Source organism: Epinephelus fuscoguttatus, linkage group LG6 (assembly GCF_011397635.1).
Source record: "Epinephelus fuscoguttatus linkage group LG6, E.fuscoguttatus.final_Chr_v1".
Lineage (NCBI taxonomy): Eukaryota > Metazoa > Chordata > Actinopteri > Perciformes > Serranidae > Epinephelus > Epinephelus fuscoguttatus.
The window spans coordinates 19,905,020-19,922,199 of NC_064757.1; the positions used below are offsets into that span (position 1 = coordinate 19,905,020).

Sequence of the window (17,180 nt, forward strand, 5' to 3'; positions counted from 1 at the left end):
TGTGTGTGTGTATGTGTGTGTGGGTAAGCTGTGATGTAATGCTTTAGTAGTGTATATTATGTCCTTGGGAGTAGAAGCTTTCCAGAGATTACATTAGTGAGAGTAAAGTTGGACTATGGAACCTATGTCGACACTGTAAAAAATTTCCCTTTGTAGGGATCATTTGTTGTAGTGCTTTTTACCTTCATAAGTAATTCAAGTTGTCAGGTACATGTATGTAATGCACATTAAGGTGTATTATAGTAAAGTCAGACTTTAAAGCTCAATAGATAAAAAAGACAGATAAGATCTTTCTTTTTTTTTTACAGTGTAGCCTCTATCTGCTCACAAAATAGGCCATGGTCACTGTAGCCCAGGTATTTTGCCTGCCCAAGGGGACAAAGGGAAGTGTTTAATGGTGTGTAATGCCGATGTCAAGTTCAGGATGCAATTCAGCACCTCATATCCTCTTCACAAACCTCAGAAACAGGAATATATATTTCATCATCTGCAGACTATCAATGATAGTCAATGTAACACACAAGTTACGTAAGTGAAGCTGATGTAAAATAAGCCTGGTCTTGTGCTGCTGGGTTCAAACACCCTGTGTTGTTGTGTTGTTTTAAGAAGTAGATCATTTAAGAATGATAGATTCCTGCACTGTCAGCATTGTCCTGGCACCAAATGATCCGTCTCACTGACATGGAGCTTGATTTAACATTACCTAGAAACAGACATGCATGCACAAACATGCCATGGAAATATCAGCACCAGAGAATAGCTGTAAGTGCTGCTGTCTGCTTGCTCAAACACATCGGTTGAGGAAATGAATTAGTGTGTGTGTGTGTGTGTGTGTGTGTATCCTGATCTATTCTTAGCCTTCTCTTTGTGGTCCATGTAGCCTTGGAGGGCTTAGGGATATTTACGTAAGAGAGAGAGAGAGATGGGCCACACAGATCACCAGCCCAGAGGCCCAGACACACACACACACACACACTCACATACACAGACCCACAGACCCGCCCAGCCACGCGCGTCTTGTGACCCCAGCTTTCTCGATGGCACTGTCCATGCTCCCACAATGCCTCGCGGCAGCCGAACAAGCTTCTTCCATACACATATCACACACGTTTTAACATAAACTGACAAGATGTTCAGTGACTCAGCGCTGACCCCTTTTTTCTTCCTCTCCTTTCTGTCCCCTTTACTCCATCAAAGACCGCATGTCTTCTCTCTGCTGACATCTCTTGCTCATGACACAACAGATCAGCTCTCCTCTGCCATCTTTTTCCTATCTTATCTGTGATCTCTGTTCTGTTGTAAGTACATGAAATGAAGACTTTTTCTTTCTCCTCCCCCTCCTCTCCCCTGCAGGTCTGACGTCGTGGTGCTTTGCTTCTCTCTGGCTAATCCCAATTCCCTGCGCCACGTACGCACTATGTGGTTCCCGGAGATCAAGCACTTTTGTCCCCGAACGCCCATCATTCTGGTTGGCTGCCAGCTGGATCTGCGCTATGCCGACCTGGATGCAGTTAACCGTGCACGACGACCCCTAGCCAAGTGAGACACCCTCTTCATCATGCATTAACAGACAATTTCAGATAGAGGGTTGCATGTGGAGTTGCTCCAGTTAATCAGTAACAAGTAATAGCAGTGTGACAGTAACAGAATCACTGTAAACAAGATGTTGACAGTGACTTTACCTATGATTGATTGGTGTTATAAAGAAAAACCTGTAAGGTGTTGAGAGTCACTTTTTGGCTGCTATATGTTTTATTCATTAACTGTTATCCCAATTGATCAATCATATATGAAGAATAGAGAAATGTCGTCAAAGTGAGAACTGAATTGACAACATCAAGGTCTTCCTTTTCTAGTGTGTTGAGATACTCAACTTCCTACTTCCTTTTTATTTCAGTCTTTATCCGCACACTGTCATCTTTAATATCATCATCTCTTCCTGTCCCACAGACCCATCAAACCCACTGATATCCTTCCCCCAGAGAGAGGCCATGAAGTGGCAAAGGAACTTGGGATCCCCTACTACGAGACCAGCATTGTAGCCCAGTTTGGAGTCAAAGATGTTTTTGACAACGCCATCCGAGCTGCCCTCATCTCCCGTCGTCACCTGCAGTTCTGGAAGTCCCACCTGAAAAAGGTCCAAAGGCCCCTTCTCCAGGCGCCCTTCCTACCTCCTCGCCCACCTCGCCCCATAGTGGGCATCCCAGACCCCCCTCCAGCAGACGGCGAGGGCCCTGATTCCCTTTTCTGCCAGCCACTGTGTGCAGATGTCCTTTTCCTCCTGCAGGGCGGTGCCACTCGCGTCTTTGCACACAAAGTCTATCTGGCTACTTCCTGCTCCAAGTTCTACGACCTCTTCACCCTTGATATTGGTGGATCGTGCATGGGGCCACGGGGGGAGGAACAGGAGAGCAAGGAAAATTTGGAGAGTGCGGAGGAAGATGAGCAGAGTAGGAGAGGAGCCAAGGAGCAAGCTGGGCGCACTAAGAGCCTGGACATTGATAAAGACGGGGTTGATGGAGGAGTACGGGGCCTGAATCGACCCCAGCTGCTCCAGCAGGGCTCTTTGAGGACTTCCCAGAGCGATAATGCGCTCCCCTCTCGAGCCCACTACTCCCTGGGAGCACTGGGGACTGGGCGAGCACTTTCAGGATGGGGACGGGGTTTCCTGAGTGTGTGTCTGGAGCATGTTGACGATCCTGTGACTGGACGACCGCGACTCATGACTGTGGTTGCCATGGATGCCCTTATACAGGAAGAACCATTCAAGGTGATGCACTTAAAAGCAAAAAGATTATTAAAAAAATATGCATCATTACCGCAGGCTACAAGAGCTCTTTGGTGCTTTCATAGTTGTTCCTAAATTGTTAATTTAACTTATGAATTTTCCGGTTTTAGGCGGTGCTTCAGTACCTGTACACAGGGAGTCTGGATGAGGGCAGAGGGGATCTGATGCAGGTGGCCACCATCGCAGAGCTGCTGGAGGTGTTTGACCTGCGGATGATGGTGGCCAATGTTCTCAACAGAGAGAGCTTCATGAACCAGGAGATCACCAAGGCCTTTCACGTCCGCAGAGCCAACCGCATCAAGGAGTGTCTCAATAAGGGGACCTTTGCTGGTAAACCACAGTGCCAACCATTTAGTGCCTTAATACTTTCAATAGCGTTGGTGTCATTTGTAGATGTTTTCCATGTTTGCATCAGTAGGTGATTGTCTGTAGGTGTGTGCATGTGTGTGTGGGTGTATGTGAGAGTGTGAGTAGCGGAGGTTTGTGAAAAGCTGATGAGGAGAATGTGCGAGAAAGATTTCGATAATTTTCCAGCATTCTCTTTCAGTCTCTGGAAATGTACACAAGTGTACATTTTGATCACATATTTTTCCATTGAGTATCTGCTATATAATATGCATTTTGTATGTTGTGGTTTAACTGTTTTCTGAAGTGACTTTTAAAGTCATCAAATGATCTGATGACTGTCATTTTGGTCTGCTCGGTTGTCCTGTTTTTTGCCCTCGTGTGCTTCCTGTGTCTTGTGTTTGTGTGGTGTTGTCTGTCCCCCTAAGCGGTTATGTATGCATGTTGTTGTCACAAGATTTGCAGCCAGCGCCAGACATCTGCTGTCTCTAAACAAAGCCTGTCTCACATTCACTTCCTTCTATACTTTCTCCGTTGTCATCATGATCATAACAAAAAGAATCCTACTTAAAAATGCTTATAAGAGATTATATTGATAAATTAGGATCGGAACAATTGTATTAACAGATCTGCTTTATCCCAGTTATTATAAAAGGACTGAATTAAAGATAGATGAAACCCTTAAGCCTGTTACAACATTTAACACTAACATAGTTGCTGTGTTCCCCATTGACACTTTGATTCCACACAGGATTTACTCCATGACCTACTACCCTGCGTCTGCTCTCCTTCCCTTACTCTGTGTCAGAACTTTGTTCTGTCCTTCTGTCAATTTATCTCTCTGTCTGTCTACCTGTGTCTATGTCTCTGTGTGTGTCTGTCTGGCCTTCTGCCTACCTGTGTGTGTGTGTGTATGGACGTCTGCCTTGTCTGTCTTTCCCCCTCTGTAGCTTGGGCTTCTGTGGCACTCCACGAGATGAATGCTCTTTTCCCACCCCGGTTTTAGATGTGGTGTTCCGACTGGACGATGGCTGCCTCCCGGCCCATAAGCCTCTGCTCATCTCCAGCTGCAACTGGATGGCCGCCATGTTCCGTGGCTCCTTCATGGAAAGCTACATTGAGGAGGTGAGTTCAGATATACGGGGAAGAGCTTAAGGATGGAGTTACCTTTAAGGTTTGAGCAGGGATTAAGTTTCTATGTCTGATTTCTTGGAAGTGAACTCAGGTCAGCCTTAAGGGACGATCTAATCATGCACCTGTACTCAACAACAGCAGTAACATCCGATAGAAGAGGAGAGTAGGCAAAGGTGAATAAGGTTTATTACTCTGGAGATGTGTTGCCTTCATGACATTGTACAAACAGCACATGTTGTCTTTGTTCTCACTGTGTGCTTCCAGAATGTTAAAGTTTACAGAGCAGGATGCCTGAGGCCTGTTATCAGATTGGCCTACAAACCGTTGTTTCACCTGCAGTGGTTGAAGCTCTGTAGTTATCAGACTCCTGGAGGCCTTGCACACATAATGACCATAATGACCACATTATAGTATCTACCTACATGAAAATGCACACATACACACAGGCTTTATTCACACAAAATGTACATTCAAACACACACACACACACACACACACACACACACACACACACACACACACACACACACACACACACACACACACTTAATTCACACAGCCTGTGACAGCAGAATTAGGATGTTTCTCTAACCTATCTTAGTACTCAAAGTAGGCCCAGAATAGTTCCTCTTTCAAGGTCAGCATCTTCCAAGTGGTGTGTCTGGTTACTTCGGGTGTGCTCTCACCTGAGGTTCAGCTTCTGGTCCCTTGGTGCTCCTCCGGGGCCAGCGCCTGTGCACCGGACCTGACCTAATCAGAGAGGAAGTTCATGTCTCCGTCTGTCTTTAAGTCGCTGCTCCCCGGACTGTGTTGCAGAACCAGATCCCCTGGGGTATGATTACTTTCAAGGTCGGCGGGGTTAGGTTACGTAGATTCAGGCCCTCAGAAGGGTTGGAAGTAATCAGAGAGAGACTGACAAGGAATACATATATTGTGTATTCAGTTTAGGTGTGAAGCTTCAAGTTTTAGAAGGCAGGCTAGAAGAAAACCATTTTTGGTTTTTGTGCGTCCACGTGGATGGCCTGGATTTTATTCCAGAACGCACCATGTGAGTGGGTGTGGAAAAAAGCCATCGCAGCTATTGTGGACGGTGGTGAAAGCAGGACATCAGCATCACTGAGGGGGCACAGTGTTTGCTGCTGGTGGGCTGCCGGTGTCTATGGTTACTCTAAACGGTTCATGTTAGTGACTATTGTTGCATTGTTTATGGCATGAAGCTGGCACACCATAGAAGGCAGGTGCCCCGGAGACAAAGACTCAAAGACCGATGGCACAATGAGGCTGTCAGCACTTGTGTTTATGAGCAAGAGTGTATTTACATTTGCATATAAATGTATCTGCATTGTTACGCTGGTGAAAAGCTTTGCAGTGCTAATGAGCCAATGTGATTTTATATGTCAATGGAAGCTGCAGCTTGTCTGCTGGCTCCGAAAGTCACTTCTTCCCTGATGCTAATGCACAGATTTCTTTTTTTTCAAAATTTCCACGCCATTGGCTGACTACATCTCATATTCACTTTGAGGCACGCATCTTCAAGGATAATTGCTAGTTTGAGTAGCAGTGTCAGTAGCAATGAGCAGAAATGCTTACTAAAACACCCGTCTTTTATAGACACAAGCTTTTAGAGCATGACACAACAGCTCTGACGCAGCAGATGGTCTAATTCTGTTCAGTTACTCGAAAAGAGAATCAATAGTGGAGAAAGTATTTGGAGATAGTGATGCTGCAGATTTACATAGAAAAAGAAGCAGTGAAAATCATTAATACCAAGATGAATCTTTTACTTATTTACTCGGTTTTTGAATGTCTTTTTTTTACTTGGTTTTGACCAAATCACTGTGACGACGAATGGTGATTGATTTGAGTTGCACAGATATGTAAAATTTTTAGTTAAGGGCTACATGTAAAAGCCCAGCTTGGGACAAGAATTGAAAGTTAGCCATAGCTATAAACTCTATGTGCAAATCTTAGTCCCATACTTTCTCTTGGAACTATGTTAAATTGCATCGTCCCTATTAACTCAACAACATGAACAATCAACAAAGGGCTAAATTGGTTATGTATCAGACTTTAACATCATATTGTATAATAATGATTCTCTTAGTTTGGAAAGGTTAGTTTATAAATACAGTATAGGAAAATTTATAGAACCTGTAACAGTGATAATAATAATAATGGTGAGAGCAGCATGTGATCAGCCAGCGCTGCTCTATTTCTATGCTCATGTCACACTTCCCTCTCAGTATTTTTAGGATCGCAGATTTCAGTATTCATGCTGTTGTGTGATAACATGACTATTTTGGGTTTGTGCAGAGCAGCACTGAGTTAGGTGTTTAAAACGGATTTATTGTAATTATCTTTATTATTTGCAGAACTATTAGACCTTTTATACAATGAGTATGATTATGACAGACTCCATGGATCATCAGTCATAGTCAAAGACATTTTATCCATGGCGGGGTAGTCAAAAACCATGAGTCAGAAGGCATGTATTGAGGTTTGCGGTCTGCACAGGCCGTTATGTGAACTTACCGCAGAGTGTGTCACGGTACACTCCTGGATTATGTTCGAGGTGTGTGGTTTTGTGTTCACCGTGTGAGTGTGCATCCCAGTGGAGTGTTACAAGTTGAGAAGCCTGCTAAGCTTCTGTCTCACTCGAGAAAAAAGGGGGGACGGAAAAGTCAACAGGAATTCTTACTTACAGAAAAATAACTTTTTTCAATGTAAAAGAAGAATGACGTCAAGTTCCTTACGCTTTCCCTTGAACTTGCACAATCTATGGTAGCAGCTATGTGACTCACTGCCTTTTCCTCACAATAATTTGAGTTCTATTAAGTCTTTTACATTTATTAAATATTAAAATTTCAGTTCCCATAGGTGATTTTTAAGCCCTTTAAGGATTCATATCTCCTTTACAACCTGTAGCCATTGCAGCTCTTTTCTTGTTAATCATTCGATCTGATCATTGTTTAGCACTCTGAGTCTAAGCTTTGCTTCACAAATAACATAAACTTGCACTAAACTATTAATTGAGCTTTTGGGCAGCAGACTGAAGGGCCAAAAGAACACTTATCCATAAATGTCCTGTCACTGCAATTGTGTCCACTCATTAATGCTTCCCGGCCCCAGCTGGGGCTTCAAGCTCTAGAGACCACCCTTGTCTTAATGTTGTGGCTTTTTAGTCATAATGAGAGGTCGCGCCATGCTGACATTCTCCTAATTGGCTATGGTGGTGGTGGTTGAAGAGTGTCTCAGTGGGGACACTCAGAGAGCTCCTGGAGTGGTCAGGTCATCACTGTCATCTGAAGTTACCTTCCTTCCGTCCTTACTGGGCTTCGACTGCGTTACCTGCCGCTGAATAGCTGTTTGCTGTTTGTCTAATTATCAGTAATTAGGGCCGTATAAAGGTCCTGCTCATTTGTTTGCATTTATGTATATAACTACATTAAGTGGAATACTGGGCTACACTGAAAAGCAGTATGACAAGTGCCTTCACTAGCTAAGGTGGTATGGCGACATCTAGAGGTCATTGCAGGTGATTTTTTTTTCTTCTGTTAATTGGCACTAAAATATTGCCTTCATAGCTCATATGCTTCTTTACCCAAAATGTTATACATGTTTAACTGTCTAGAGTGGCCCAGTCACCACTAATAATCACCTGAACATTTTGACTACATCTGTAGATATGTATTATCTTCAGGTATTCTTTTATTTCATTATATGAGTATAATGTGCATAATGTGATGAACTGTCCAAGGAGAGCATTGATAGCATGTCTGAGTGTCTCATTTGTGAAAAGGGTCTGATAGCAGGGTTGCCTGTGTGTGCTTTGCGGTTTTTAACATTAGTCATATTGCTCACATCACTAGCCCCCAGACAGCACTTTCATCTGAGCCTAGATCAAAGAGAATGTAACCAGAACAGCATGTCCTCTGCCCTTTACCTCCAAATACCCACCGCACTGCTTTTATTGATATAACTGTCTTATTTCGACCCCATTTCTAGCCATTGCACTTGATATAGCATGTATGAGTCTATTGTATCTAATTTTCATGAAAAAATGCCTCTATTTTCTCTTCAGTGACATACAGCCCTTTGTTTCTCATGTTTTTTTTTGTTTCTTCTTGATGTCATCATTTTCCAGGTATCCATTCCTAACACCAGTACAGCCTGTATGCGTGGGGTGTTGGAGTTCCTGTATTGCGGTCTGCTGACACCCTGTCCTGGTCTGGAGCCCATGGAGCTAATTGTTCTCGCCAACCGCCTATGCTTACCACGCCTTGTAGCCCTCACAGGTAAAGACTCTCTCTGCAGCGTTAGAGATATTGCAAAGAGAACTACCTTCTTTATTGGCTTGAATGTCTTGTTCTGTATATTTCTGTAGCAACATATGGTTTTGATAGAGCTTTATCTGTGCACAAAACTGCCTTTTATCAGTGACGAGAGTTCAGTGCAGACTGCCAGACAGACTAAGAGTTTACAACTGGGTGATAAAGATGTCAGTGGTGCATGCAAACAGTAATATTGACATGATTGTGTCTGCTTTGTGCATCTTCAGAACAGCATGCTGTGGATGAGCTTCTCCAGGTGGCGGTGAAAGGAGGCGACATTGATGGACAAGTGTTGGCTTACCTCGAGCTTGCACAGGTCTGTCCTGGCAAAACCGTCCCTTGATTTATTTATTTATAATTTATTAATGATTATTTCGAAGTTGTATTTTTTTAAAAAGAAGATGAATACTTTCTTTTACTCTTCATAGCTGTAATAACCCATTTCTTCTCTGTTCCTTTTGCAGTTCCACAATGCCAAGCAGCTATCAGCTTGGTGTCTCCATCACATCTGCACTAATTATAACAGCATCTGCCGCAAGTTTCCCAAAGACATGAAGGCCATGTCTCCAGGTAAAGACACCTTGCCTGTCTTGGTCCTAATAATCTGCCTCTCCCAAACCTCTTTCACACATGCAGCTTTCCTCTCAGTAAAACTCCTACAAAGGTTGCTTTGCAGTGCTAGTTTGAACAAAAACACATTTTTTTGGGGTTAAGCACACTTCTGTGGAATTATAGCATGTGGTGACTTGTTCATAGTGAGCACTCGGTTGTGAGTGGGAGAGCTGGATTTTTCTTTTTTATTTGTGTGGAAAAACACTGATGCAAGGAAGCAGGAAGTGGGAGAAACACATGAGACCCTCATGGGCTTATTTTATTTAAAAAAAGAAGAAGAAAAAACAATTGTGTCTTGCATCAGATACATTATAGGCAACATTCATGTTTAATGAAGGTGTGAATACATTTTACACATATTACATAAATAGTAGAATGCCTAGTGTAATACCTCACTTCATTCACTTGTCCTCAGACCTTCATTGCTGTTGGTTGTTTCCTCATGTCACCTTTTATATGACGTTATTATTTCACAGTTCCCTCACTGTGCAACAATTATTGTCTTTGTTGATTTCACTCTTTTACCCTGTCAGCGCACATTTGAAGTGACACCTAAAATCTTTCAAATCTTTTAAGTGTTTCATTTTTTTTTTATTCTCCTCTTCCGTTCATATCTTTGTTTCTGTAGAAAACCAGAGGCATTTTGAGAAGCAGCGCTGGCCTCCTGTGTGGTTCCTGAAGGAGGAAGACCGCTATCTGCGATCTCAGAAGGAGCGTGAGCGTGAGGAGGAGATCTTGCGCAAGCAACACACCAAACGGGGCTGGTGTTTCTGGAGACACCCGTCCTCCTCTCCGCACATCTCCTAAAGGGTTTCTTCCACTGACTTCTTCGTCCTGACCTGGGTCGTCCCACACAGGATAACTAACCCCCCCTTAACACATATAGAGGAGGTCTTCCTTGAACTCTCTATCAGTGGAGAAATGACTCTCAGTGCTACTATGCCTGAATGTCAGCATGTCTGGGGGAATGTATGTGCCTCTTTATAATTGTGGGTGACTTCATGAGTGCATTTTGGTATGCTTGTGTGACAAGTGTGGACTTAACTGAAGGGTATGTGCGTGGATGTGTGAGCGTATGTTTGCAGTTGGTTGGCATGATTAAGTGATGCTTCCGAGCTGAGTGCTTCCCAGACGCCCTGATCTATGAGGGCCTGCAGCATTGCAGCGTGGCCCCGTTTCCCCTCCACATGAGCTCTGTCCCTCCACCAGCACTCACAGCATCCCAGCCTTTGAGTGATTGGACTGGGAGCAAGGGCTCTCTATCTCTCTCAGTCTCCTTCCTTCACATTGACCTTAATGACTATTACGCATTGACCACTGCAGCTCCCATCGGGGAGTTTACCTCTGCCTTCACTTCTACGCAGACTGTTAGCTTGCAAAAGATCCACACCTCTAAAACCAGCACTGGATTCCCAGGAACTGACACTCAACAATGTAATTATTGTTATTTTGATATTATTTGACCTTTTTATATATTTTTTTTGCGCCTTCCAGGACACTCTTATGTATCAGGCGCACACTACTCCCAAGAAGTGTTGAGAATTTTGATTGCTATTGCAAAGATGGGACTGTCAATCTAGAGTGCAAGTTTCGGTGTAAGGGCAACCTTCAAACTGTTAGCAAGTTGGGATGTTTCCTCAGGAGGCATGATCAAAACTATTAGCCTCCAGTCTATGTGGTCCTTGGCGTCTGTCATCCACCCCTGCACCTCCCGCTCCACCCTCCTGTTCACCACCTGTGCAACAAAGAGAAAAGAGAAAAAAAAAGCGCAAAACACGAGCTCTCCTTGATGAGGTGGATTCACCAATCTACACTTCAGAGACATTCAAAGTGTCCACTATAGCAATGATGGGGGTAAAGAGGGCTAGCCTTACTTGATACCTCTGCCATTGAGAAACGATGGATGCAGTATTAAAAAACAAATGCGCTTGTAACGTCCATGACCACTTGGTTGCATTGAAGCACCTCAGCCAACCTGCCTTTACACCCCTACACCACTATGGGGCAGCACTGCTCAGGGCCCCGGCACTAACCTTCACACAAACTAACAGGAGTTTTTGTGCCTGTGATTGCTTCACCCTAGTTTCAGTTATTAAGATCAGTATAATTTTATTCCTTGAAGAGTGTTAGGAGAAAGCTAAAGCACAGTGTTATTAGTGCATTTAAAGACAGGACTGTACCTGACTATAAATGAGCACCTAATTCTGAATACCAAAGCTGTGATTCTTTTGATCTCTTTCTTCCTCGCTTTCTTCATGTCCGCGTCCCTGCTTCCTTTACTGGAAAGAGGGGATGGAGGAGAAAAGAGAAAGTGGCTTGTGGGAGAAGGCGGTGGTATGATATGATATTTGAATCCCTCCGCTGGTGGTGTTTTCAGTCTGTGGTGTCAGGAGAACAGTGTCACTGCTGGACATTGCCTTCCATTCCTCTTGCTGGAATTGAAAATGGTGCTTGAGACACAGTAAGACAGTGTCCACATGAACACACAGACACACATTGTGATTTTTATGTTCACAGTTTAAGCGTCTGTCTAGTTGTTTAGTGTTTACCTGCAGTGAAAGTGCAGAATATTAATGATGGTATTCAAATTTGACACTTTTTTTTTTTCAATGTTAATTTCCAATATGCTAACAGTCTGTAAGAGGTCGTAATAGGTCACTGATTTTAGAATGTGTAGATTTATGATTTTACATACAGTGGTCACAACTTTGTAATGTCTTTAACTGCTTTTGAATTCAAGAAACAGTGTGATCCGTTATGCTTCCTCGTTAACCAGGAAAATAGTATTACTTTAGATTGAATTTGCAATCGTGAGTGTCGTCTCAAAGGATTTGATGTATAACTCCGTACGAGAGCAAGTCGGATTTTCTTGTCAAGGGTGCTAATTTCTTTGGACTTTAGCGCCGAATGTGAAAACGAGACTTTGTGGTGAGGAGTTTCTATTAGCACGTCGTTCTATTTGTGGGTTTGTGCCCCTTAGCTTTACCCAGGCAACTGTGGGAGATAGATGGATTGTGTGAGACATGTGGTGCGCTATAGGAGGCGTGTTAAAGTCATTGTCAGCTACCGAAAATAGAAGTCAGATAGGATCTCATGAGACCCGAGTGAGAATTGAGCTGATTTCTCGCTGAAAAGAGTAGAAGTGGAATAAAAGTGAACAAGTCTCAGTCAGCATTACATGCAACCTACATCTTTTGGAATTACTACACAGATGTTTCATCCCAGTGCAGGGCTTTGGGAATTTAAAAAAGAGACCTAAAGAGGTGAAAGTTGGGGACAGTTTTTGATTAACTTCCATGGCCTCCTTTTAGTTCCCCATAGAAGGGATGGCTGTTGGATTTGTCTTATTGATGGTTGGTTTGACCCATTAAACCTCTTCTCTTGGTCCGTGTGCCTTATAGTTGGACAAAGCTAAAAACTAGTTTGGGATTTTAGCAAACCTGCAGACAGGTTCTGCAGTGCTTGACATGACGAGTACAGCAGACAATGGCCGTGACAATGTTAGATGTGTAAAATGGATTCAAGTGTTGCTTTATGCACTCTCACCCGATATTTGAGCCAACTAGAGCCACGCCTGTGGAGAATCTTTAGGCCTGCTGCTTGTTTTTATGCAAACAGCCTTAATTAAAACCCTTGGTAGAGTGTAGTAGAGTAGATTGGTCTAATCATATGGCCTTTGATTAGTATATTTTCTAGATTGTTAATTATTTGGACTGACACCGTGGTTGGAAATCTCCGCTAACCAGGTGATTGAGAGGTAGAGCTTAAAATGACGAACAGGTTGAGTCCTGTACTGTAACTTCAAAACCACTGACTTTGAGAAAGCAAAGCTTTTTAATGAGCACTGGCTGGCCTGTGTGCTGGGAGAGTGCAGCTACTTTTGAAATGTGGTTAATTTGCATGGTGGCCTAACTTTGTCAGTATAATGACACTTGGTGTTGGAATGCACTTTCTTCTTCTTTTTTTTTTTTTTTTTTTGGTTTTGTTTTCTATGACTATACCTTTCTGTGCTTAGCATGAATTGCTCCTTATGTAAGATTGTTTCTAAAACCTGATGATTGTAGCACGATATTTCCACTTAAGTCTTTTAAAAAAAAATTCCCACAACTTGCTCAGTGAGGAGCTGAATAACACGACTTGTCCAGCTTCTTGTTTTTTAAGGTCTAGTCGGCACTGAACTCCACAGTAGCTCTCTTCTCGCTGTATGGCTTTATGCACAAGTCAAGTTTTACTAAATAAACTCAGCACAGCTCAAGGTAGCATCACTAATTTTACAATTTTAATTAATATGCCGGGACATCCTGTAGACATTTGCTCGGAGGACTAATGCAGATGATCACTTGCTGCCGTGCAGCTGTCCCTTTTGTGCTGTTACTGTAGTTACCACAATCAATCTAGCTTCTTCTTGTGATTTTTAAGACATTAGGCACAGGCCATTAAAACTGAAAATCATATAAAGATGCATTTTAACTGAAATCAAGTATTGCAATGCACATATTTTAAGAATGTCCTAAATTGGCTTAAAGCCAAGTGTAATGTTTGGGTTTAGCCTGTATGTAATGACAGAGCATGATGCATGTTTCTGGGGTTAGACATAGACTTCTGTATATACAGCAGTGTTTCTTAACCTTGGGGTCGCGATCCTATCTGGGATCACTTGGTATGCATATGGGGTGGTGGGAAGTTTCTAAAACTGAAATAATAATATTTAATAAATTAAATTATGTAGGTTTGAAATATATGTCTTAATCACTATAATATTTATTTGAATATATGAACTGCCAGACTTGAGTCTACTCCAAGTTCAGTGAACTGAGAATTGCGGGGGAAAAGAAATGAAATCATGGGCCAGTAAAGGTTGAGAAACCCTGATATACAGAGAGGTAGAGATGGAGATGCAAATTATTAAACATTGTAAGCTTTATTCAACCCCCGATATTTGCTCCACGCTGATCCCTACAGGCCAAAGTCACATTTTGATGTCGGATGTACAGTAGGGTTGTGTTATCCACCTGGATTGTCTTGCTCTATCGTATCACATCCTTTTTTACTGTCATCTTCTCCTCATTTACTTTACATGGAGCACTCTTCCCTCTTAGCAGGCCTGACCTTCCTTTTTTAAACGTGAGGCCTAGCGACCAAGAGTCTTTGGCGTCTCCTTTTCTGTGCCTTCAGTGAAATCTCAAACAAAAAACAAAGTTGACTAAGCCAAGAAATACACACGTGAGCACAGAAATAAAAGTAGGCAGCTTTCTTTCAATGTACAGTATCTTAGCGTCATAGTGATAACTTCCAATGACAACAACGATATGTTCAAGTTCAGCATGTAAAATATCATCTATGCTAAAGCTTGTCGAATTATGGAATGACCAAGAAACCCAGCAAACCAGCAGTGATAAAATAATATTTTCGCACTCTTTCAGGTGCCTGCACTTTCTATTATGTAGCCTGATACAGCTGTTTTGATAAGTCTGCTACGTCTTTATATTTACCACTTTTCTTGATCGAAATTGAAATATCTTGTTACTTTTCCACTTTCTTGTGATCTCTTTCTCTTTAAGCCAAATTCAGTAGTAAACCCTATTGCTTCCACTCTTTAGCTGCAATGTACTGTGTCACAGTCATGCATAAAGTCAGTGTACTCTAAGTTGGGGAACAGCATGTGTGGACTACTGGTTGGATTAAAGGCAGAAAATAGCTGTGACAACTATATATATTATGCTTTAATGATGATAGTTGTTTTTCCAAAGTACAGTACAGTGTTGTAAATTTGAGTCCCAGCTGGATTTGACCTCTCACCTTATAACTGCTCACCACACTGTATTTACTAAGCTGGTGTATACATATTGTATGCACAGAGAGGCCCAAGACAGGGACAGTGTTTATATAGACAGACATGGTGTTATTAACCCCTGGTCTATACTGTAACTTTTAAGTGGATCGTATATACTGTACTGTATAGTATTGTTATGCACTTTTGTTTTTTTCATCGACTCGTGAGTTTTATTAACATTTACTGCTCATGTTAGCGTGTGTATTACAAAAGAAAGGCAAACGAGAGAGAGCACACCACACTCACAAACTATTAAGGGCTTTCAAGAAAATAAACAACAATCAGAATGTTTTGCTGCTGTTGCAAAAAATGTTTTGAAACTAAAAAATTTGTAATATTTTTGAACCACTGTGATTTGTACAAAATTTAAAAAAAAAAAACAAACGTAGAAAAAAAGTTGTTTTTTTTCCTTTTTTTTGCCATTTCAGTATTTTGATGTTTGACATGGATTTTATTAAAACTGTTAATCTTTTGAACTTGTCTCACGTATTTATTAATGTGTGTTTTTCTATGTGGTTAATCAACTTTTCCGATATCTGGATATGTTCTTTGTTCCGCTTAATTTTACTCAGTTTCAAGATGGTCATCATTTGAAGAAAGTATATAACACCACTAATAGTTCTGCAGGAAAACAAAATTGAATATGATGTGAAAAAGGGCGGCATGGTGGTGCTGTGTAGTACTGTCCTGTTCCAGGATCAAACCCGCCTCCAGGTTTGGGCCCTTCTGTGTGGACGTGCATGTTCACCTCGTGTCTGAGTTTCCTCCGGCTTCCTCCCACAGTGCAAAGACGTGCAGGTTGGGTTAATTGTAGACTTTAAATTGCTTGTAGGTGTGAATGTGAGCGTGAATGGTTGCATGTGGGCCCTGTTGTAGCAGGGTGTTCCCTTCCTCTCGCCCCCTGTCAGCTGTAATTGGCTCCAGCACCCCCGCAACCCTGAATAGGATAAGTGGTTACAGCTAATGCATGAATGGAAGATTTGAAAAATTATCTATATTCCGTATCAATATTCTCTTTTGTAAACTGACAGAATTGACAGCGTACATTCATTTGTCCACTGAATGATCCACTATATTGTAAAAGTCAACACAGAGTCTCAAATAATGAAAAGGATAATAAAAAAACACAGTGGATTCTTTTCTTTGTGTTTTTCTTTTGTCTTTCTCAGCCCTTTGTCTCACACAGTGCATTTAAAATGCACAAACACTGCAAGTTTGAGGCAGCTGTGCCACCTAGTGGCAAAAGCTGTGGAATTTGAATGAAAACCTTATTGTCTCACACACACTCAAACAATCTCTTTTTTGTGATTATAAGAACAAAACATGTATCACACAGAACTGAAAACAGGCACTGCAACCCTGGGTCCAGCCGTGCAAGTCTTCTGGAAGGCTCTCAACGCCTAGTGGGAGATTCTTTGAATGATTCAAGAGACTCAGAGTGAGGTTGGTGCTCGAGGATATGCCAGGGATCATAGATGTTTACTGCTGCAGGGCCATAACTGAGGTGCTGTTAGGAGGCCCCTGAGTTAACTCATGTTACGCAATGCACTGAAATACACATGTGCATCATTATCCTTTATTGGTCTTTATTGAAATTCAATTGAAATTAAAATGAACAACTATTTTCTAAACACAATCAGCCTCTGTTTCATCATTAATGCTTTATTTGCTCACTTCTGGTTTTAAAAGCTGCCCTGGAAGTTGCTCTCTTACATACGTGCATTCTTTTATATTCCCTTGACATTTTCTTGAAACTTTGGGTGACAGAAAGACTGAATCAGCAGCTCTCGCCCAGTGGCTCCCTGAACACACGCATCATCAAGAACATGTTGTGAGCTGAGACTTTTAATAGAGTAATTCTGGTACAGGATCCCAGAAAGCCACAGAAACATGGGGGGGAGTGGGCCGAGTGTTGCCATGGTGATGTTAAGTGATGTGGCTGATGATGAGTAACTTTAGAGGAGTGACGAGGGAAGGTGGCAGTTGCGGTTTGTGGAACATGTGTGTCCATATGCCATCTTGACGTGTGTGTGTGTGTGTGTGTGTGCGTGTTACAATCTGACTCTTCTAGGAAAACACACCAGTAAAGCTGCCTACCATGAAACTCTTAACAGCCAATGACGTACACCAGTTTTCC

At 42.3% G+C, this 17,180-nt stretch overlaps 1 protein-coding gene across 6 annotated transcripts in view; it reads left to right on the forward strand.

Annotated features, from left to right (window-relative positions):
- Positions 1 to 15,550, forward strand: part of rhobtb4 (Rho related BTB domain containing 4) — a 50,027-nt gene extending 34,477 nt beyond the window's left edge. For all 6 annotated transcript variants that reach the window (XM_049578066.1, XM_049578068.1, XM_049578065.1 and 3 more), the window contains 8 exons: positions 1,354 to 1,539; positions 1,951 to 2,770; positions 2,899 to 3,118; positions 4,140 to 4,258; positions 8,412 to 8,562; positions 8,826 to 8,914; positions 9,063 to 9,168; positions 9,839 to 15,550. In XM_049578066.1, the coding sequence (XP_049434023.1) occupies positions 1,354 to 1,539; positions 1,951 to 2,770; positions 2,899 to 3,118; positions 4,140 to 4,258; positions 8,412 to 8,562; positions 8,826 to 8,914; positions 9,063 to 9,168; positions 9,839 to 10,017 (1,870 nt within the window). In that variant the 3' untranslated portion in view covers positions 10,018 to 15,550. The remainder of the gene's footprint in view (positions 1 to 1,353; positions 1,540 to 1,950; positions 2,771 to 2,898; positions 3,119 to 4,139; positions 4,259 to 8,411; positions 8,563 to 8,825; positions 8,915 to 9,062; positions 9,169 to 9,838) is intronic.
- The last annotated feature ends 1,630 nt before the right edge of the window (positions 15,551 to 17,180 follow it).